This window comes from Pelobates fuscus, chromosome 3 (assembly GCF_036172605.1).
Source record: "Pelobates fuscus isolate aPelFus1 chromosome 3, aPelFus1.pri, whole genome shotgun sequence".
Classification (NCBI taxonomy): Eukaryota; Metazoa; Chordata; class Amphibia; order Anura; family Pelobatidae; genus Pelobates; species Pelobates fuscus.
The window spans coordinates 271,034,778-271,058,914 of NC_086319.1; the positions used below are offsets into that span (position 1 = coordinate 271,034,778).

Here is a 24,137-nt window from a genome sequence, read left to right on the forward strand (position 1 = left end):
CTCTTACAACACCTCAGGAACAAGAACATCCAGTATAAATGGGGGACGCCGAATATGGTCACCTTCACGCACCAGGACACAACTACAGAGCCCGGAGCTACCCTGAAATGGACTCACACCTGTGCACAGCAGGCCTGCTGTCATCCCCATGAAGGACAAGCCCAAGCCTCGCCCAACTGGACCCAGCTGCGGTTGCGGACTTCATCCCAGGGGCACCCACCAGACCACCGCACCAACGAAAGGCACCCTGAGGGGAACTAAAACAGGGAGATTCCTCCTCACTACCCCAGAGACTGCCGATAATGCTCTCACCTGGTTATGGCCCTCTGCCCACGATAGACCCTTGCGAATTCATATATGGTTACCACCCAAGTTCCTCCTCCCCATTTATTTTTGGTTGATTTAATTGACTTTTTACTAGTCCACAAAGGTCCGTATAGGTCTCCCAGGAGCGGACTCCACGCACCTGAGGCAATCTGGATGCACTCACTGCTCCCATTACCGGTGGCATAAGCACACACGACCGGACGTATGACTGACCACATCTGTACCCGTCTCACTTCCACACACGAACACAAAATGACACACCTAACAACACAAGCAGTGGGACAGGCGGGTACTTCTAGAATAGGACACCCGAAATAAGACCCATCCCCGCACACCGGGGAATACATCGACACCCACACTGGGGGACTCGCGGACTTTATACCGCACATATAGAAGTAAACCTCCACAGCTGGTCCCGACACAGACCCACACGGCACAACACATGACCAAGACAATCTCCAAGTAGACATATGCACAGACTTCACTAGCCCTTGGACATGCCCGGAACACTAGATGACTCCACAACTATACAATTACTATATATAAAAAGTGCAATGTATATATATATGCCGCTATTGTATTAACATATGTTGTTAAGTATGACTACATACACTGCTGTGGCAATGTGAACATTAATGTTGAATATGCACAATAAAATAAAGAATATAAAAAAAAAGAAATAAAGGACTATTCCAGACTTCTAAAGCACTTTAATAGAAATTGCCAAATTTTGAAATTAACCTTGTTACAACCTCCTGGCTTTCAATCAGACAACAGGTCCTGTTACTTTTTGATTGTTTAGCTCTGGGAATAAAAAAACTGTCTTCCTAACGCTATGAAGTTAATCCACTTTTCATGGAGTTAATCTCTGTGAGAATGCAGGAAGCACCTCTAGTGTCTGTCTAGAAGACAGCCACTTGAAGTAGTCTTAACCCTGCAGTGTAAACATTGTAGTTTCTCTAAAACTGCAGTTTTACATTGCAGGGTTTAGTGGACACATGGCTGGCCTTAGGCCATTAGGCGCCCTGTGCGATAAGTCTTCATGGCACCCTGCCCCCATCCTCCCCGGTCATACACGTTCATCCATATATATGTGTGTGTGAGTATGGGGTATGTATAGGGGATTTATTAAACTAATAATGATTTACAAACATATATTCATCCCCCCTTCCCTGTTACTTTGCAGTGAGGGGGGAATGCTGATCTCTGGTGTTCCAGTGTGCTCTGGTGTTCACCGGGTGCAGACTTTGAATAACTGTCTCGTTAGCTCAGGCAATTACAGTGTCAGAGCTTTCCTCTGGTAATCCGCATCACACACAGGCACAGTTGCAGCCACACACACAGCTACAGCTGCACATATAGGCAGACAGTCACACACAGGCAGGCAGTCACACACAAACACCGACAGTCACACACACACACACACACACACACACAGGCAGACAGTCTCTCTCTCTCTCACACACACACACACACACACACACACACACAGGCAGTCAGTCACACACAAACACAGACATTCACACACAAACACACACAGGCAGACAGTCTCACACACACACACACACACACACAGGCAGACAGTCACACAAAGGCAGGCAGCCACACACACACAGACATTCACACACACAGGTAGACATACACACACACACACATACAGGAAGGCAGTCACACACACACACACACACACAGAGACAGTTGCACGCACACACACACACACACAGTAAAACACACAGGCAGACAGTCACACACACACACACAGGCAGACAGTCACACACAGGCATACAGTCACACACACAGGCAGTCACACACACACACACACACAGACAGTCACACACACACACACACACACACACACACACACACACACTTATCTCTTTCCATTATGGCTGGAAGGAAGGAGTGGAGGTAGTGCAGCTGTAGTCTAGTTGTTGGGGAAGTAGGGACTCCGTCCTGCTTCCCCCTTCCTGTGCAGCAGTTACCAGGGGCTTCTAGGAGATTTTAACCCCATCCCCGATGACATGTTAGTCCCGCCTCTGCCATTTGCAAGCTCCACCACTTCACGATCGGTAAGCCCCTGCCATCCTATTTACTTTCATAGTCCCAGGTGGAGAATAATTAATCCTCCACCCGGGTATTTAGTTCCCCCTGCTATCCTGTCACCCGGACATGTGCATGCCACACAGCTCGCACACCCCTAAGTCCGGTCCTGAGTGCACAGAGACACCGCACCAAGACCACTTAATTGAGATGAAGTCTTCTGGGTGCCTGTAGTGTCCCTTTGACTCCTTCATGACAAAATTCTAGTTAAACTGTTTCTAAATGGTTTCAAGCAGTGGGTTCCAAACCAGTCGACAAGGTATGCCTACCAGTCCAGAATTTAGGGATTACCCAGTTGTGTCTAAGGTATTTTAGAAGAAAAAAAAACACAGTGACACAAATAGGTAAATGTAATCCCTAAATCCTGGACTGGTAGGCAAGCCTTGAGGATTGATTTGGAAACCATTGGTTTCAAGGGTTTCTCCAGGCATCATGACCACGTCAGTGATTTAAAGTGGTCATGGGGCTCTGAGTCCTTATGTTCAGCGTTTAATTAGAAAAAACTGCACACTCAGCCCTTTGCTGCTGGAGATACAACTCCACCTCTGGCGTCATTATTAGCCATCCCAGAACAATAGTCTTAAAACACTGTTTTTGGTTTTATTGGAATAATACTTTAAGTAGGAAATGCTGGAGGTGGATTAGGCAAAAGACACATTTTATGTCTTAGTAAATTTTTGTAGACTTAATACGGAGATTACATTATATAACCCTGCATGTCTGGCTTACTTCCCATTGCTGAGCTCGGCATTCGCTGGGCATTCTGGGAGTAAGCAAATAAAAGATTGCAAGAGATAAAAAGAGAGAGGAACAGGAATCAGGATTTGAACCTGATCGGAGTTGAAGGACACAGGAGGGAGATCAGTGGTATAGTGTGACTGTTTGAACTAGGCCTATGTTTGTTTTCAGGATACAGACACTAGTCACCAAAAGATAAATTTGTTGGAGAATTTACACACATTTCTTCATTTTATTGGTAATGTTAACTCCTTGAGGACCAAGGCTTTTTTGAGCTGCAATAATGTTTGTGACCAAGGTCTTTTTGGCACTTTTGCCATGAATTCACAATTTACTCCTTTTTGTTCTGGTGCCCCCATACATATTAGATATAATTATTTAAAGGAGAAATAGTGCTTTCTTTTGATCCCCTACATGTACACATAGTGCAATATTAAATAGGAAGAAAATATTTAAAAAATGAGAAAAAAAATGTAAAAAATATTTTCTCAGTTTTACGTTTAATAATTTCAATGAACCAGGTGCAAATAATGAAAACTAACGCAAAATAGAATAACTAATTAGTTCTGCATGTTAAAATGCCCGATATGTGTAGGATTTCAACACATTTTTAGAAGTTATAAAACAAATAGTGAGAGGAGTGAATTACGGTTTTAAAGCTAAAACTTTGCAAACATTTTGCATGCTGAGATTACGACTTTAATTGTAGTCACAGACAAGGCTAACCCACCATACCCCCTCCCCCCCTCAACCCCCCCCCCCCCCGGCCCGCCCACGCCCTACCTAGTCCGCTGACAATGATGCAGGACTGAATGTGGTGTGTATAGTGGAAGTGAATTAGAATGTGTGTAATGTATGTAGTGTTTGTGTGTATTAGATACTGTTTGTGTAGTGAATGCAGAGTGTGTGTTTGTGTAGCGGGTGCAGTGTGTATAGTGAACGCAGAGTGTGTTTGAGTAGTGGATGTAGTGTGTGTACAGTGATGTGTGTGTTTGTGTAGTGGATGTAGTGTTTGTATGTACTATATGAAATGTGTTTAGTGGATGCAGTGTCTGTAGTGTGTATTAGACACAGTGTCTGTGTATAGTGAATGCAGAGTGTTTCAATTTGTGGTGGATGTAGTGTGTGTTCTGTGAATACAGGATGCTTGTGTAGTGGATGCTGTGTGTACAGTTAATGCAGAGTGTGTGTCAGTATAGTGAATTTAGAGTGTGTGTTAGTGTGTAATGAATGCAGAGTGTGTGTTAGTGTGTAGTGAATGCAGAGTGTGTCAGTGTAATGAATGTAGTGTGTGTGTTAGTGCAGTGAATGCAGAGTGTGTGTAAATGTGTAGTGAATGCAGAGTGTGTGTTAATGTGTAGTGAATGCAGAGAGTGTGTTAGTGTGTAGCGGATGCAGAGAGTGTGTTAGTGCGTAGCGGATGCAGAGAGTGTGTTAGTGTGTAGCGGATGCAGAGTGTGTGTGTTAGTGTAGTGAATGCAGAGTGTGTTAATGTGTAGTGAATGCAGAGGGTGTGTTAGTGTGTAGCGGATGCAGAGTGTGTGTTAGTGTAGTGAATGCAGAGTGTTAATGTGTAGTGAATGCAGAGAGTGTTTGAGTAGTGGATGTAGTGTGTGTACAGTGATGTGTGTGTTTGTGTAGTGGATGTAGTGTTTGTTTGGACTAGATGAAATGTGTTTAGTGGATGCAGTGTCTGTAGTGGATGTAGTGTGTATTAGACACAGTGTCTGTGTATAGTGAATGCAGAGTGTTTCAATTTGTGGTGGATGTAGTGTGTGTTCTGTGAATACAGGATGTTTGTGTAGTGGATGCTGTGTGTACAGTTAATGCAGAATGTGTGTCAGTATAGTGAATCCAGAGTGTGTGTTAGTGTGTAATGAATGCAGAGTGTGTGTTAGTGTGTAGTGAATGCAGAGTGTGTCAGTGTAATGAATGTAGTGTGTGTGTTAGTGCAGTGAATGCAGAGTGTGTGTAAATGTGTAGTGAATGCAGAGTGTTTGTTAATGTGTAGTGAATGCAGAGAGTGTGTTAGTGTCTAGCGGATGCAGAGTGTGTGTTAGTGTGTAGCGGATGCAGTGTGTTAGTGTAGTGAATGCAGAGTGTTAATGTGTAGTGAATGCAGAGAGTGTTTGAGTAGTGGATATAGTGTGTGTACAGTGATGTAGTGTGTGTTTGTGTAGTGGATGTAGTGTTTGTATGTACTAGATGAAATGTGTTTAGTGGATGCAGTGTCTGTAGTGGATGTAGTGTGTGTATTAGACGCAGTGTCTGTGTATAGTGAATGCAGAGTGTTTCAATTTGTGGTGGATGTAGTGTGTGTACTGTGAATACAGGATGTTTGTGTAGTGGATGCTGTGTGTACAGTTAATGCAGAGTGTATGTTAGTGTAGTGAATGCAGAGTCTGTGTCGGTATAGTGAATCCAGAGTGTGTGCATAGTTTAGTGAATGCAGAGTGTGTGTTAGTGTGTAATAAATGCAGAGTGTGTGTTAGGGTGTAGTGAATGGAGAGTGTGTTAGTGTAGTGAATGGAGAGTGTGTTAATGTGTAGTGAATGCAGAGATTGTGTTAGTGTGTAGCAGATGCAGAGTGTGTGTTAGTGTAGTGAATGCAGATTGTTAATGTGTAGCGGATGCAGAGAGTGTGTTAGTGTGTAGCGGATGCAGAGTGTGTGTTAGTGTAGTGAATGCAGAGTGTGTTAATGTGTAGCGCATGCAGAGTGTGTATCAGTATAGTGGATGCAGTGAGTGTGTTAGTGTGTAGTGTATGCAGAGTGCATGTTGTATTAGTGAATGCAGTGTGTGTATTGTATTAGTGTATTAGTGTATGCAGTGTGTGTGTTAGTGTATGCAGTGTGTGTGTTGTGTTAGTTTATACAGTGTGTGTGTTGTATTAGTGTATGCAGTGTGTGTGTTAGTGTATGCAGTGTGTGTTGTATTAGTGTATGCAGTGTGTGTGTTAGTGTATGCAGTGTGTGTGTTGTGTTAGTGTATGCAGAGTGTGTGTTGTGTTAGTGTATACAGTGTGTGTTGTGTCAGTGTATGCAGAGTGTGTGTTGTGTTAGTGTATGCAGTGTGTGTTGTGTTAGTGTATGCAGTGTGTGTGTTGTGTTAGTGTATGCAGAGTGTGTGTTGTGTTAGTGCATTAGGAGTGTGTGTTGTGTTAGTGTATACAGTGTGTGTTGTGTCAGTGTATGCAGTGTGTGTTGTTAGTGTATGCAGAGTGTGTGTTGTATTAGTGTATGTAGTGTGTGTGTGTTGTGTTAGTGTATGTAGTGTGTGTGTTGTGTCAGTGTATGTAGTTTGTGTGTGTTGTGTCAGTGTATGTAGTTTGTGTGTGTTGTGTCAGTGTATGTAGTGTGTGTGTTTAAATGTGCAATCTGGGGGGGAGGGGCATTTTCACATAAATTCTTTTTTTTTGTATTTGATAAAATGTTTCTCCCCCCTCCCTGCTTACCTGTGTCCAGGGAGGGGGGAGATTCCATGCCAGGTGGTCCGGTGGGGGACCCCCGGCTCCCTGTTACCGCAGAGGGGGCCCAGGCAGCACACAGCTTCTCCTCTTCTCTCCTCTCTTCCAATAATTCTCGCAAGACCCACGGAGCGTTGCCATGGCAACCGAGTCTCGCGAGAGTTATAAGAAGACAGCAGAGAAGAGGAGATGCTGTGTGCTGCCTGGGCCCCCTCTGCGGTAACAGGGAGCCGGGGACCCGCGGCTGCACACATAGATCGCGATATTCGCGATCTATGTGTGCAGAGAAAGAAAGTGGGGCCCAGGACTGCCAGAGCAGTCCGGGCCCCCCATAGCCGCCGGGCCCGTGACAACCGTCATGGTTGTCACCCCCTGATGGCGGCCCTGGTCACAGAATCCAAAACCGCTATACATTTTTTATTTTTTTTATTTTTTTGCAGTGCAGATAAGGATTACAAACTGGCTCTAGGTACCCCAACGGCATTCCTGGAGCTTCTTAGCATAGATAACAATTAGGGTTTGTTAGGCAGTGCACATTTTTTGGTATATTAAGTACAAGCTTGGATTACATGCAGGCATTTTTGTTTCTATTTGCTGGATACAGGCTTTAGAAGTAAAGGATATAACATCACCCCTTAGACCCCCATAGCTACACAAGACTGAAGTTAGTAAGGTTGGCGCTTTATGGCAGGTGAAATATGAATGTTACCATGTTCCGTTTAATACAAGTTAAGACTAGTAGGTTCATTTTCAGAGAGTCTGCTTGTGACTGTTTAGTTTATGCCCTCCGTGGGCTCCGCGCGTTCCCGCCATTGTCAGACAGTCTGCCTGTGTTGTGACTCCCGCGGGGTTGGTTAACGTGTGTTGCATGGCAGTCCGGGAGTGATATGTGGCAACCAGCTCGGTCGACCTGGATCCCGGCGTGTCCAGAGAGTGGCGTGTCGCGGGGTGCGGGCTGATGGATCCTGCTGTCGGGCAAACGCTGGCTCGCTGTGCCCCTTGCTCTGCTGCCGGTTCCTGGCCCATCTCTTTCACGGAGCCGAGAGCTTGTGTGGAGCTGTCAGAGGTAGGTGTCCCGTTAGGGTGCTAGGGTGTATGCTTGCCTCTGTTCGTTGTGGGAGTCAGATCGGCTGGTGTTTCTGGTCCACGTTGGTTGCGGTGGATGTGGTGGGTCGGCGTTCATGCGCTCTGTTCTTTGTGCTGTTTTGCTCGGCATCCGCCATCTTAGGGTCGGCACCTAAGTTGCAGATCAGTTTTGCAGCGCTGCTAGGCCTCAGTCTCCATCTCTGTCGTAGCGGTTGGGGCACCAGGGTGAGGACCGGGATCACCCCCGCCGGTCCAGAGGGGGGGAACGGAGCCGGTCCTCGAGGGTCTGAGCTCCTGGCTGGGCGCTGGTAGGCAGGATAGTGGGGCGGCGGCCGTCCGCTCCACTCACCGCCGGGTAAGCCTCAGCTTGGTAGCGGAGATTTCTTCCCCAGGGGACTAAAGCTCGTTGAGCTAGCCTCACCCTGGATGCAGTGCCCTCTGCCCATCGAGGGCCGCTGTTGTCGGTAGGTATAAGGGACAAAGTCGTAGTTTTGTGGCTTAGTGGTTTAGATTTCGCAGGAGCTGGTCTGTCTTGCGACCATCCAGCTTGGCGGCCCGGCCCCGCCCCTAAACCGCTATACATTTAACCATTTTATCACATTCCTAAATCAAAGTAGGTTGTTTTTTTTCTGCACCTATTTTGGGGAAATTCACAGACCACACATGTCCCACACATGAAACACCGCATATATGTGTTCTGCTACTGTTCTCAAGCACAATGATACTCTGCATGTATAACCTGTACCCCAATCCTGCCCCTAATATTGTTCCTAAACCGACCATTAATTCAACATATAACTGTGTTCCTTGAGAAGCCTGCTGGCTAGCCTATTGCCTAAAGACTATGGGACCTGTAAAAACCATGTAAAAAGACTCTGTTCGTGTGGTTTCCCTGTACTGTTCGGGAACCGAACAAATCCACAAACTAAAGACCACTCGGGATGCTTGTTAAACCCTATTAACACTTTGTAACGATTCTCAGTTTTTTAAGTGTTCATCTGAGTGTCTGCCGTTCGTATGCATCTTGTTCACACGACCGCAGGCAGCAGTGTTTGGTCATTGAGTGTATGGAACTAAAATCGGACACTCGACCTCGCAAACACCAGTGAACTTCCATCCCGCCTGCGTTCGGTTCTTTCCATCCTAGAAGAGCACTTTTTGGTATAATCGTTCGTATGGATTAGGGGAACAAGCTCCACATTATAACTATGAACTACGTTCAGTATTTTTAGGAGCCTCATGTGCGATTGGTCCACACTTTATCCCGCTGGCGTTTCGTCTGTATTCATGGGATCTGAGTGCTTTTTGGATATGTTGTGCACTCAGATCCAGGCTATCCGGGGATATATATTGTATATTGTATATTGTATATATATATATATTTTTCTGTACCTGAGAGATAATTTAATTACATGTTTTCCCAGGCAATTATTTCTCAGGCACAGAGGATCTTGGGAGAAAAGACCCTGTATGTTTTTACTGGAAACCCCATGTAGGGGCTTTTGCATAAAAGGCCATGCGTGGCCCTGAATAAAAGAGTCCACTCCCAGCATTAAGTCTCAGCTAATGTATGGGGGGGAACAGCTATACTGCTCTATTTACAGGTGATACTCGAAAAATTAGAATATCGTGCAAAAGTTCATTTATTGCAGTAATGCAAAAGGGGAAACTAATATATGAGATAGACGCATTACATGCAAAGCAAGATAGTTCAAGAAGTTCAAGCCGTGATTTGTAATAAGTGCGATGATTATGGCTTACAGTTCATGAAAACCCTGAATCCACAATCTCAGTAAATTAGAATATTACATGCAATCAATAAAACAAGGAGTGTACATAGAACAATAGCGGACCTCTGAAAAGTATAAGCATGCATATGGACTCAGTACTTTGTTTGGGCCCCTTTTGCAGCAATTACTTCCTCAATGCGGCGTGGCATGGAAGCTATCAGCCTGTGGCACTGCTGAGGTGTTATGGAAGACCAGGATGCTTCAATAGCGGCCTTCAGCTCTTTTGCATTGTTCGGTCTTATATCTCTCATCTTCTCTTGGCAATGCCCCATAGAGTCTCTATGGGGTTCGGGTCAGGCGAGTTTGCTGGCCAATCAAGCACAGTAATCCCACGGTCATTGAACCAGGCTTTGGTGCTTTCGGCAGTGTGGGCAGGTGCCAAATCCTGCTGGAAAATGAATTCAGCATCCCTATAAAGCTCGTCTGCTGAAGGAAGCATGAAGTGCTCCAAAATCTCCTGGTAGACGGCTGCGTTGACCCTGGACTTAATGAAGCACAGTGGACCAACACCAGCAGATGACATGGCTCCCCAAATCAACACAGACTGTGGAAACTTCACACTAGACTTCAAGCATCTTGCAGTGTGTGCCTCTCCATTCTTCCTCCAGACTCTGGGTCCTTGGTTTCCAAATGAGATGCAAACGTTGCTCTCATCAGAAAAGAGGACTTTGGACCACTGAGCAAAAGACCAGGTCTGTTTTTCTGTAGCCCAGGTAAGATGCTTCTGACATTGTTTGTTGTTCAGGAGCGGCTTGACAAGAGGAATACGACATCTGAAGCCCATGTCCAGGATCTGTCGGTGTCTTGATGCACTGACTCCAGCCTCAGTCCAATCCTCTCCAGGCTGCGGTCATCCCTGCTGCTTATGCACCTTTTTCTTCCACACTTTTCCCTTCCACATAACTTTATATTAATGTGCATTGACACAGCACTTTGGGAACATCCAACTTCCTTCACAATTACCTTTTGAGGCTTTCCTTCCTTGTGGAGGGTGTCAATGATGGTTTTCTGCACAACTGTCAGGTCAGCAGTCTTCCCCATGATTGTGATTCCTACTGAACCAGACTGAGAGACCATTTAACCCCTTAAGGACCAAACTTCTGGAATAAAAGGGAATCATGACGTGTCACACACGTCGTGTGTCCTTAAGGGGTTAAAGGCTCAGAACCCCTTTGCAGATGTTATGGTTTACTTAGCTGATTAGAGTGGGACACGGTGAGCCTAGAATATTGCACCTTTTCACAATATTCTAATTTACTGAGATTGTGGATTTGGGGTTTTCATGAGCTGTAAGCCATAATCATCGCACTTATGACAAATCACGGCTTGAACTATCTTGCTTTGCATGTAATGCATCTATCTCATATATTAGTTTCCCCTTTTACGTTACATTACTGAAATAAATAAACTTTTGCACGATTTTTTGAGTATCACCTGTACTTGCTATACCTCCAATACTCTCTGGAGGAGAGTTCTAAACACTGGGAGCTGGATCCAGGGCCTGGGTCCAGGGTGGGAAGAGGCGGCGAGACCCCAGCCAAGCTGCGGCGGCTAGGGGCTGAAAGTGCTTATGGTGTCCCGGGAAAGTACTTATGGTACTCAATGATAACTAGGAAGCGTGTTTGTCGGAGATACCCAGGCAGGGTACCAGGCGGTCCGCCACACTAATCCATTCTCCTCTCACTGATTTTTTTTACATTTTGTTTATTATATTTCAGGTGCAAAGCATACATCATAAATATGTTCACATAGGTCAGCATTGAGAACAAGAAAAAACAATATTCAGTTTACTTTAAACTAATAGCAGGTTGCAGGGATATCCCCCACCGGTCCAAAGGTGGGGGGGCGGGAGACCGACTCAAAGTCAGTGAGCTCCATAAAGGTGTCAAGTATTTGGAAGGGTGATACCCAGGATTGTAAGCAAGATTCTTTTCCAGAAAAAAAAGAGCAGCTAAGTCCAGTTTTAGGCTGAATAAAAGGATTTCCCTGAGGAGCCCACATCCCCTAATTTAACCCATAATTCTACCTTCATCCAACCCTACCTACCTACACTCCAACCCATAATCCTACTCACAATCCTACCTATAATCCCAGCCCTAATTCCACCCTCTAATCCCAACATCTAATCCCACATCTCAAGGGATTCCCTTTGCTGATGTCAATACTGACCTCAGCAGAGGGATATCCTAGCCCACACAGTAGAGACGGTTCTGGGGGCCCTCTGCTCTGTACAGTATGATTGCAGCATGAGAGGGTGATTTCACTCTCATGCTGCAGCTGCAACACACAGAGATCGGTGCTGGGCAGCTGGCAAGCAGGGTCTGATAAGAGGGGACACTGTGCTAGGCTGGGGGGAGGCAAAATAAATACCACCGCATTTAAATTAATTTAAAGGGCTATGAGTAGGTCTCATTTTGAGCACTGCTCATTGTCCATCTGTCAGTCTGGGGCCACTAATTGTGGCCCCAGCTGACAGAGTGGATCCCCAGGTATCTTGCAGGGAATTAACCACTGTTGGTACTTTTACTGCATAACGATCTATGCCAGGCATAGGCAACCTTTGCACTCCAGATGTGTTGGATTAAACCTCCCATGATGCTTTGCCAGCACTATGGGTGTCAGAGCATTATGGGGGATGTAGTCTGGAGTGCTGAAGGTTGCCTACCCCTGGTCTGCACTGCGTGACGGCATAGACTGGTCATTAAGTGGTTAAGCAAATATAATTTTGTAACGAACGGCATGACCACTTTATATATGATTGATGTATGACATCATCATTCCTCTTCAGTTGAATATAAAAGTATGGCTTCTTCTTCGGATGCTGTAATTTAAAAAAAAAAATGGTTCCAATTTAAAGTTAAAGACATTATAAAGTTTTATATTTTACAGATGACTCGAATTGACTAGATGACTAGAATTTATACCGCCACATACAATAAATTCCCTCTCATATATCTCTCTCTTGGTGATATGTGAATGCTACTTCCTGAACCTCACCTGAACCATCAGGAGTGGAACGCACATAGGTAGGTAACATTTTAACGCTAGCCTCCTCATTGGTTTCCAGGTGAAGTCCCCTTTCCATCTCAGTCTGCATTCTGCACATCAGAACTTGTAAGTCTTCTTCCTGTAACTGAAACTCCAGCAGCATCTGTTCCACCTGCAAGAAAACCAGCATTATGGTATGGGTGGAAATAGTAGTGGGAGTAGTGGACATAAAAAAAGGAAAACATTGACACGCAGAACAAAAAAAATAAAATACAATAAATGTATTAATACAATAGACACATAACTGTGTATGTTTATGTGAAATCAATTAAAAGACAAAACTTTACATTGTATAACCGCAAACCATTAAACTACAGTAAAAAAAACAACGAAAAAAAAACTATATACATATAAATATATGAAATTAAAAGGACACCATTAAAGTAACACTATAACGTTAGGAATGCAAATATGTATTCCTAACTCTATATAGTGCACTAGTCCCCATTTAGGTGACCAGGCCAGTGCTGCCAGGGTTAAAAAAAGGCGATTTACTTTCTCTCAGCCCTTCATGTCTCCAGTGTCTTCCATGTAGCTCCGTCTCTTTGGCTGAGATCATCAATGTTCCCATAAGAAAGCATTGGGAGGCTGGAGCAAATGCACTGCAAAACGTCACCCCTGCAACAATCAGAGGGTCTCCTCAGACCATCCTACTAAATCACAGTTTTACTATACTGTTTTACAGACGCATCTCTATATATTTTTTAATAATCACTATTTAGTACATATACCCTTAATGAAATATTAAATAATTTATTCATGCATATTTTGATTGGGGTATATTTAAAACCAGCTTGCAACAGCTATCTGCTCTCTTTGCAAGTACTCCTCTTCTAACCCTGCCCAGACTTTCTGTGGCTGTCCAATTACAGACTTACCATTGTAGCTCAATGAAAAGTCTTTGCAAAGCAGATGCTCTGGACAATTGCTGCCTCTTCAGTTTTACCTCACTGAGCTAAATAAAGCGGGGAGTAACCGAACATGTTGTCTGATTGATAGCCATGGTCAGGGGCGAGCTGGGACGGGGGGCAGGTCGGCAATTGCCCCCCAGGCCGCCCTAAGTTATTTTAAAAATGTCCGCGGGTGGCTGTCTAATTTAGTGGTTTAGGCAGCTGCCTAAACCACCTTAGGGCAAACTGTGTCGGGTCCTCGGTCACTGACCGAGAACCCGACACCAGGAGGGGGCCCGGCGGCCTTTTCAGTATGCCGCCGGCAACGCTCTGACCAGGTCTCACGAGATATGGTCTGCAGCTCTGCACATTGCAGAGCTGCAGAACGGATATCACCACCGGAATACACATTATTACCCCCCCTCCCTCTCACCATCACCCACCCTCCCTCTAAATATCACCCCCCTACCTCACACCATTACCACCCCTCGCTCATACCATTAGCATCCCTCCCTCACACCATCAACCCCCTCCCTCTCACCATCACCCCCTCCCTCTCACCATCAACCCCCTCCCTCTCACTATCACCCCCCTCATACCATCACCCCCTCCCTCACACCATCATCCCCACTCCCACACATTATTACCTCCCTCCCTCTCACCATCACCCCCTCCCTCTCAATATCACCCCCTCCTTCACATCATCACCCCCTCTCACCTTTACCCGGTTCCTTGACACCATCACCTCCCTGGCTCTCTCTCACCATCACCACCCCTCCCTTACACCATCACCCCCCTCCCTCACACCATTACCACCCCTCCCTCACACCATAACCCCCTCCCTCTCACCATCACCCCATCATACCATCACCCCTCCCTCCTGCCATCACCCCCCTCGCTTACACCTTCACCCCCACTGCCACACATTATTAACACCCCTCCCTCTCACCATCACCTGGTTCCTTGACACCATCACCTCCCTCCCTCTCACCATCACCCGCCCTACCTCTTACCATCACCCGCCCTCCCTCACACCATCACCCCCCTCCCCCACACAATTACCCCCTCCCTCACATCATCACCTTCCTCCCTCACACCATTACCACCCCTCCCTCACACCATCTCCCCCCTCCCTCTCACCATCAACCCCCTCCCTCTCACCATCAACCCCCTCGTACCATCAGCCCCCTCCATCACACCATCATCCCCACTCCCACACATTATTACCTCCCTCCCTCTCACCATTACCCCCTCCCTCTTAATATCACCCCCTCCTTCACACCATCACCCCCCTCTCACCTTTACCCAGTTCCTTGACACCATCATCTCCCTCTCACCATACCCCCCTCCCTTACACCATCACCCCCCTCCCTCACACCATTACCACCCCTACCTCACACCATTACCACCCCTCCCTCACACCATCACCCACTCCCTCTCACCATCACCGCCATCATACCATCACCCCTCCCTCCTGCCATCACCCCCCTCGCTTACACCTTCCCCCCCACTCCCACACATTATTAACCCCATCCCTCTCACCATCACCCCCTCCCTCTCACCATCAACCCCCCTCCCTCTCACCATCACCCCCATCATACCATCACCCCTCCCTCCTGCCATCACCCCCCTAGCTTACACCTTCACCTTCACTCCCACACATTATTACCCCCATCCCTCTCACCATCACCTGGTTCCTTGACACCATCACCTCCCTCCCTCTCACCATCACCCGCCCTTCCTCACACAATTACCCCCCTCCCTCAAACCATCACCCCCCTCCCTCAAACCATCACCCCCTCCCTCACACCATCACCACCCCTCCCTCACATCATCTCCCCCCTCCCTCTTACCATCAACCCCCTCCCTCTCACCATCACCCCCTCCCTCTCACCATCACCCCCCTCCCTCTCACCATCACCTGACTCCTTGACACATCACCTCCATCCCTCTCACCATCACCACCCCTCCCTCACACCATCACCCCCTCTTTCACACCATCACCACCCCTCCCTCACACCATCACCGCCCCTCCCTCACACCATCACCACCCCTCCCTCTCACCATCACCCCCCTTCCTCTCACCATCACCCCCTCTCTCACACCATTACCCCCCCTCCCTCACACCATTACCACCCCTCATTCACACCATCACCCACTCCCTCTCACCATTACCCCTCCCTCTCATCATCACTTCCCCCTCTCTCATACCATCACCCTTCTCCCTCATACCATCACACCCCTCCCTCTTAGGATCACCCCCCTCCCTCTCACCATCACCCCCCTCCCTCTCACCATCACCTGAGTCCTTGACACATCACCTCCATCCCTCTCACCACCACCACCCCTCCCTCACACCATCACCCCCCTCCTTCACACCATCACCACCCCTCCCTCACACCATCACCGCCCCTCCCTCACACCATCACCGCCCCTCCCTCTCACCATCACCCCCCTGAGAGGTTATTAGAAGTGTGAAGATTAAGTGATAACTTCTTCAACTTCCCTGGTTTTTGTGTGTGAATAAGTTTGTGTGCATGTTAAGTAGATTATTGGTTATTACATCCATTGAAAGAAACAACTGCCACATGGCATGGTAGGTTTATAGCCTGATAGCTAAATAAAAGGAACACTATAGTTAAAATACCAATTTAGGTGGCTTGCCCCCCTTAAAAGGTAATACAACTTACCTTATTTTCAGTTCTGCACGCGTCCACCGGCGCTGGGCCCGTCCCCGATCTGCCTTCTTGGCTGACATCATCAGAATGAATCAGGAAAATTAATCTGTCTGTTTTAGATTAATTACTCACCTACTCTGAAAGGCAGATCTCAATTGTTTAGAGACTGATTCTCCTCTGGGAAAAAAATAACTAATTTGTGTGATTGCACACTAGCAGTAACAATCTAGAAAATGTGATAATAGATCACAGAATATTTGATATTTGATGGTCTACTCAAATTCATTGTGGGCCGCATCAGCAGTTTGGTCACCCTCAAAGGGCCGGTTGTATCTGTGGGACTATGTGTCCACTCTTTATTATCATAAATTATTACACACACACACACTGACAGAGACATACACACACACTGACAGACAGACATACACACACACACACAGACTGACAGACATACACACACACTGACATACACATACACTGACAGACATATACACACACACTGACAGATACATACACACACACACTGACAGACATATACACACACACACTGACAGAGACATACACACACACACTGACAGACAGACATATACACACACACACACACACTGACAGAGACATACACACACACACACACTGACAGACAGAGACATACACACACACACACTGACAGACATACACACACAGACAGACAGACATACACACACACACACAGACTGACAGACATACACACACACAGACTGACAGACATACACACACACAGACTGACAGACATACACACACACTGACAGACAGACATATACACACACACACTGACAGAGACACACACACACACACACACTGACAGACAGACATACACACACACACACAGACACACTGACAGAGACATACACACACACACTGACAGAGACATGCACACACACTGACAGACAGACACACACACACACACACACAGACTGACAGACATACACACACACACTGACAGACATACACACACACTGACAGACAGACATATACACACACACACTGACAGAGACATACACACACACATTGACAGACAGACATATACACACACACACACTGACAGAGACATACACACACACACACACACACACACTGACAGACAGACATATACACACACACACACTGACATACACACACACACTGACACACACACACTGACAGACATACACACACTGACACACACACACAGACAGACAGACAGACATACACACACACACACACTGACAGACAGACATACACACACAGAGCTTGAAAAATACCTCATTGAGGTCGAAACGTTGCAATAAACCTGCTTGAAGAACAATCACAGTGAGTGCCTGAGATTCTTTTTATTTTATATATGTCTCTTGGGGTCTTTTGCTGACCCATGCTCAGTAGCACCCTGTGTGTAATTGTTGTGACTGAGTGCGACCCTATTTCTATTTTTGAGACATACACACACTGACAGACACACACACACTGACAGACATACACACACTGACAGACACACACACACTGACAGACAGACATACACACAGACAGACATACACACAGACAGACATACACACACACACAGAGAGACAGGTTCAGGAGGGTGGCTTACCTGGGATCCAGAGTGCTGCCTGAGGTAGTTGGGAGTTGGAGGAGCTGGTCCTGCCCAGCCCCCCTCCTCTCTGCCCTCTGCTGTCTTCTTGGGAGGACTTCCTCCCAGGCTGACGTGAGGGGGCCGGCGGTAGCTCCGCCCCTGCTGGGCGCCAGAGGGAGCAGGGATATGACGTGTTCATATCCCCGCCCCTCCACACAGTCCGCGGCACTGCAGCTTGGCGCTCGGCCACGCTACAAGAAGTGACCGGCAGGAGAGGGGAGCTGTGCGCTTCCCTCCTGCCGGTCACCCGGACATTTGCGCCCCCCGGGCCGGTGCGCCCTAAGGCGGCCGCCTGAGACGCCTTATGGATGCGCCGTCCTGGGTGAAGGCTGGCGGCCGGCGGCGGCAACACGGGCCACATGACGAGGTCTGGCGGGCCGGATTCGGCCCACGGGCCTTGTGTTGGACACCCGTGGTCTACTATATCAGTACTGGTATATATACCTGAAATACTAATTAATTTATATCAAAGAGTCTTAGCAGGAAGTATATGTATATATATATTTGTTGCTTTTCAGCATGTTCCGGGTTATTGTCTGTCAGTGAGTGTGTTTGTGTGTGTGAGTATGTGTGATTATACTGTTACTCAATTCAACAGGAACTGTCACTTCGCTGGATTTTTAAGAATATGTTTACTTATACCCAGTGGTATATTTTGAATTAGTCAACAAAAAGTGTCAGTGCTATACTTGAAAACCTAATTTAGGTGATCACTATAATCATCTATAATCACCCATTAATCCCAAGCAACCTTCAACACCCCAAATAATCCAACATACTTTTCCAAAAGTCTGTCAAAATGCTTGCATTTTGCATTTTGCAAAATGTAATGAAGCTGAGCTAAAGTTGCTGGTAAATGGAGTCCATTTACCAGCAACTTTAGCTCAGCTTCATTACATTTTCCTTTCCTTTCCTGTAGCTCCCACTATTTCAACATGAGGCTTGACATCCTTTTCATGCAGGTGTGAATCTCTGATGATCTTATTAAAATGGATGCTGTCATAAACAGTAGGTTTGCACAGTAACCAAGACAGCATCGTGACATGAAAAATGGTTGTAAAATGTCAAGGAGTTTGTAATTGAATGTAAATCTGGAATAATCTGCTTGAGGTAATTACTACAAGATTTACTTTGCAGCAGAGTATGTGAACAAAAGACATTATGCAATTCAGGAAGCATGGATAATCAGAGGTGGCTCTAGACTTTATGAGGCCTTAGGCGAAACGCAAACATGAGGCCCCACTAACAAAAAAAAGTGTCACATATACACATTGATGCACTGTCGACCTGTGTATGTGCCTGAGAGTGTGTCTGACAGAGAGTATCCTTGTGTGTGTGAATGTATGTCTCTGAACATGTTTGCGTTTTTGTCTGAGACCCTATGTGTATGGGGTAGCTGCTTGAAGTGTGTTGTGTGTATGGGGGGGGGGGGGGAGAGGTGGGTAATGGTGTGAGGGGGGTGATGGTGTGGGGGTGATGGTGAGAGGGGGGGTGATGGTGAGAGGGAGAGGGGGGGGTGATGGTGAGAGGGGGGGTGATGGTGAGGGGGGGTGATGGTGAGGGGGGGTGATGGTGAGAGGGAGAGGGGGTTGATGGTGAGAGGGAGCGGGGGGTTGATGGTGAGAGGGAGCGGGGGGGGGGTAATGTGAGAGTGAGAGGGGGGATAATGTGAGAGTGAGGGTAATGTGAGAGTGAGAGGGGGTGAGGCTGAGGGTGGTGGGAGGGTTATGCTGAGGGTGGTGGGGGGGTGATGCTGAGGGTGGTGGGGGGGTGATGCTGAGGGTGGTGGTGGGGGATGATGCTGAGGGTGGTGGTGGGGGATGATGCTGAGGGTGGTGGTGGGGGTGATGCTGAGGGTGGTGGTGGGGGGTGATGCTGAGGGTGGTGGGGGGTGATGCTGAGGGTGGTGGGGGGGTGATGCTGAGGGTGGTGGGGGGTGAGGCTGAGGGTGGTGGGGGGGTGAGGCTGAGGGTGGTGGGGGGGTGAGGCTGAGAGTGGTGGGGGAGGTGAGGCTGAGGGTGGTGGGGGAGGTGAGGCTGAGGGTGGTGAGGGGTGTGATGCTGAGGGTGGTGAGGGGTGTGATGCTGAGGGTGGTAGGGGGTGTGATGCTGAGGGTGGTGGGGGGTGTGATGCTGAGGGTGGTGGGGGTGTGATGCTGAGGGTGGTGGGGGGTGTGATGCTGAGGGTGGTGGGGGGTGTGATGCTGAGGGCGGTGGGGGGTGATGCTGAGGGTGGTGGGTTGTGAGGGGTGATGCTGAAGGTGGTGGTTGGTGAGGGGTGATGCTGAGGGTGGTGGGGGTGATGCTGAGGGTGGTGGGGGGTGATGCTGAGGGTGGTGGGGGTGATGCTGAGGGTGGTGGGGGGTGATGCTGAGGGTGGTGGGGGTGATGGTGAGGGTGGTGGGGGGTGATGGTGAGGGTGGTGGGGGGTGGTGAGGCTGAAGGTGGTGGGGGTGATGGTGAGGGTGGTAGGAGGGTGAGGCTGAGGGTGGTGGGGGCTAGGGGTAGTGAGGCTGAGGGTGGTGGGAGGTGAGGCTGAGGGGGGCTGGGGGTGAGGCTGAGGGGGGTGATGCTGAGGATGGTGGGGGTGGTGGTGGGGCTAGGGGTGGTGGGGGGTGATGGTGGTGGGGGCTAGGGGTGGTGAGGCTGAGGCTGGTGGGGGTGATGGTGGTGGGGGGTGGTGAGGCTGAGGGTAAGGCTGAGTGTGGTGATGGTGACTGGGGGGGTGAGGCTGAGTGTTGTGGGGGGTGATGGTGAGCCTACCTTGATTTCCCTGGTGGTCCAGTGGGCTCCCTGGTGGTCCGGTGGCCACTGCTCCCGGTCTGCGGAGCTGCAGACCGTGTAGTCTCGCGAGATTTCAGAGCGTTGCCGTGGTAACCCGCGGCAACGCTCTGATTGGCCAATTCTCGAGAGTCACATGGTCTGCAGCTCTGCACACTGCGGAGCTGCAGACCAGTGTCTGCGATGGTGGCCGGGCAGCCAGGAGGGGCCTCGCACCCAGCGGCATACCGGGCAAGCCGCCGGGCCCCCTCCTGGTGTCAGGTCCTCGGTCGCTGACCGAGGACCTGACACACTCTGCCCACAGGCGGTTTAGGCGGCCGCGAGGCCCCAGCCAGCGCGAGGCCTTAGGCGGCCGCCTAAACCGCCTAATTGGAGAGCCGCCTCTGTGGATAATGAAAAGTGCTCACTTTCTGCTACAGGATGTAAATAGGACTGATATTATTAAAGACACGGAGGCTCTTATTATGCATATCTCTTTCTTTATTACTCTCAGCAGCAAAGATAGAGAAATATAAATATATCAAAATGAAAGAAAAAAACTGTATGGAAACAATGTTTCTATTGCTCCTCTTCATTTGCAATGTTTGCCCTGGCATTGCCTTGCCTGGACTGGATTATGGTGTAATTTGCTAAATATTTCATATAAATTCAAAGGAATACAGAGCATAATAAAAGGTTAGCACAAGTTATAGATTATTTTCATTGTTTTATCCAAGAGTGTACATTTCAGAAAAGTGACAGGTCCCCTTTAATAATACTTGTTCGGTTGACATCAGATGGTTGTAAGGCTTAGTTAATCTTGTCAGAAACTGAACCTGCAGCAATGAGAGTACCGTTCGTTGTTTTATACACTCGTAGTTTATCTTTTCCAGTCAATAACCATTCTCTCTCTCTTTTGATTAGTCATAAAGGTCCTGGTCCTGGAATCACTTCAACTAACCAGACCAACTTCCAACTCCACCCCTTCTGTTTTTACTGTTTCATCTTGACAGAACGACAAGTCCCAATCCTCTGTCACCCTTTCATTGTGCAAGTATACACATGTGATGAATTGGTAAGGCTAGTTTTCACAATGTTACATCATAAAAGGTATGCATGTAGTGGTGTTGCCAATCTGTCACAAAGCTGCGTGTATATACATTATTGTAATGCTACATTATGGCAAGCATATACAGCAGTGTAAACACATATATAGGGTTTGCATAATGAATGGGAGCATTAAAAGCACACTCCAAGCACCATAATCACTACAGTGTGCAGGCGTTGAGGAGCAGAGCCTGGTGTTACCCCAGCTAAGAAGTCAAACCATTTTAAAATGGTTTGATTATTTACAATGGGAGGGTACCACATGGTGTTGTGCACAGATCTCATACCCACTAGCTGCCCAGGATTTTCAGTCTTGAAAATGATAGATTACTGATAGATTACTGTACCACTAATCACATGTATGAGCATCATACATGTCTATGTCAATATCACATCAGGCATATTGTACATGCAATAGTAGTGCAACCCTTTCCCCTCAGAAACCTGTATCATGAGATATGCATGCAGTGTGAACATGTCTGTCACAATGTTATAACACAGTGATAATCATCTGTTCTCAGTCATAGATATGCCAGCACAACCCCCAGCTCAGTGACAGCATAGTGCAGATGTGCCTAAAAGATAGATCACCAGATGTTTGTTCCGCGATGACTTGTCATTATAATGGCATGCAAAGCACCATGGGAATTGTAGTTCTACATCTGGGAATCTATCTTTTGGGCACCCCTGGCTTAGGTCATATGATAGAATCTGCATCAGGTAAGGCAGCAAAGTAATAGTCAATGTCATAAAGAACCTGGGATTCTGGTCTCAAGCCCCTTAACTCCTCAGTAATCTGGATCCTTCCAACCCATCTTCACATAGCACCTTACCTCCTGAGAAATGAGCTGCTCCATTCTGGCGAAATATTGGCTTGTCCACAAGTCATATAGATGGTGATTCCGGTTTGTGTTCAATACTGTGGCTCTTGAGTCAATTTAGAAATATGCATGAGTGTATCTTTCCATATATCTGTATTTCTTTTCTATTTAATTTATGTATGTCTCTCTACTATGTATCCACCATATATCACTGTGATATACTTGTCTGTGCTTCTGGCTTCCAAAACCTCTGTGTTACTGAGCACGTCTCTATGAACCCTGTGCCTTCCTGTGAAATGCGTGCCTGTCTATCCAGTAGAATCAGGCTCTTCAGTAATGTGTGTGGTGTATGTTTGCTGTTGGCTATGACTAGCTTACAGTTCAACTTGATAAGGGTTCTTAGTATGGCGAAACTTAAAGGGCAAGAGAGAGGGGAAGGGAGGAAAAACTGAATTTCTTTTTAAAGTTGTAGAGGTGGGTAGAAAGTAGGAAAGAGAGATTAGAGGGAATGGGAATAAGAAGGGAAATTTGGTAAAAGACAGGAAGGCAAAAAGAGGAAATAGAATTGAGAGAGAAAGATTATGATAGACGGGAGATCACACACAAAAAAAAGGGGAAAATGCAAAAAGAAGGACAAGCAGTCAAAAAGAGTTGGTAGAAAAGCAGAATAAATGCTAATATTAGTGATGCACTGAGACTTAAAACACTGGAGAGATCGCTTCACTTAGAGAAACATCTGCATTACCTGTCATTATGTGTGCAGGTTACTTAATGTGTAATTGTTTGTGTAAATCTATGTATCTGTTTGTCAGCATTAATAGCACAAAAGCATTGGAATACCAGGGTGATCCTGACAGCCCCCTCTCACAACAGGTGTCCTTGCAAAGCACATCATTGCCAGTCAGTTGCTCTGGCACTGCAGGGGTTAATCAGTAACCAATGCCTGTTAATGTGAATTTCTCAAAGGAAATCTGCTGAGCACACAAAGCCCGTCCCACACACACATATACATTTATGTAACTGGTTTAACCTTGTACTGATTGCAAAACAGGTACATTTCCCTGATTGCACTCAGGCATAGAGAAAAGCACTCAAAATTACTAAAAGTTACATAAAGTCGGTTCACACATAATTAAAGCAATAAACTTAGTTGTATATAAAATTTATGTAGGGGTAGCTCTCGACCTAAGTAGTCGCATCCCCGCGGTGCTCCATCTAAACAGACTAAAACTGAAAAAAGTAGAGCTCTTCAGGGGGAATCTTAGGCATCCTTCTAGCCCAGACGTGCTATGTGGTGAAAGACTATGAAACCAAAGTTGTATCAACCCAGGTTTTCTGCTGATTGGCGACTTGCTGGGAAGGCCGCATTGCAGTAGTAGGCCGGACATGGCATCAAAACTCGAGAGACTTCTTGGACGCCACTGATGATCTGCTTTTACGTAAGATAGAGGATTTAGGCCAGGAATGCCCAAAAGGTAGATGCCTTTAACCCCTTAAGGACCAAACTTCTGGAATAAAAGGGAATCATGACATGTCACACATGTCATGTGTCCTTAAGGGGTTAAAATGGCTTTATAAATGCAAAGCATCATGGAAGCTGTAGTTTTAAAACATCTTAGGATATATCTTTTGGGCACCCCCGATTTAGGCTTTCAGAGACCCTCTAAATCCTACCAGGCGAT

At 47.0% G+C, this 24,137-nt stretch overlaps 1 protein-coding gene across 1 annotated transcript in view; it reads right to left on the reverse strand.

Annotated features, from left to right (window-relative positions):
• The window catches only part of GCK (glucokinase), a 54,981-nt gene extending 32,071 nt beyond the window's left edge, over positions 1 to 22,910 (reverse strand). The window contains exons 1-2 of the mRNA XM_063448535.1: positions 22,468 to 22,910; positions 12,505 to 12,667 (exon numbers count right to left, since the gene is read on the reverse strand). Coding sequence (XP_063304605.1) covers positions 12,505 to 12,667; positions 22,468 to 22,491 — 187 coding nt within the window. The 5' untranslated portion in view covers positions 22,492 to 22,910. The remainder of the gene's footprint in view (positions 1 to 12,504; positions 12,668 to 22,467) is intronic.
• Between the last annotated feature and the right edge of the window lie 1,227 nt (positions 22,911 to 24,137).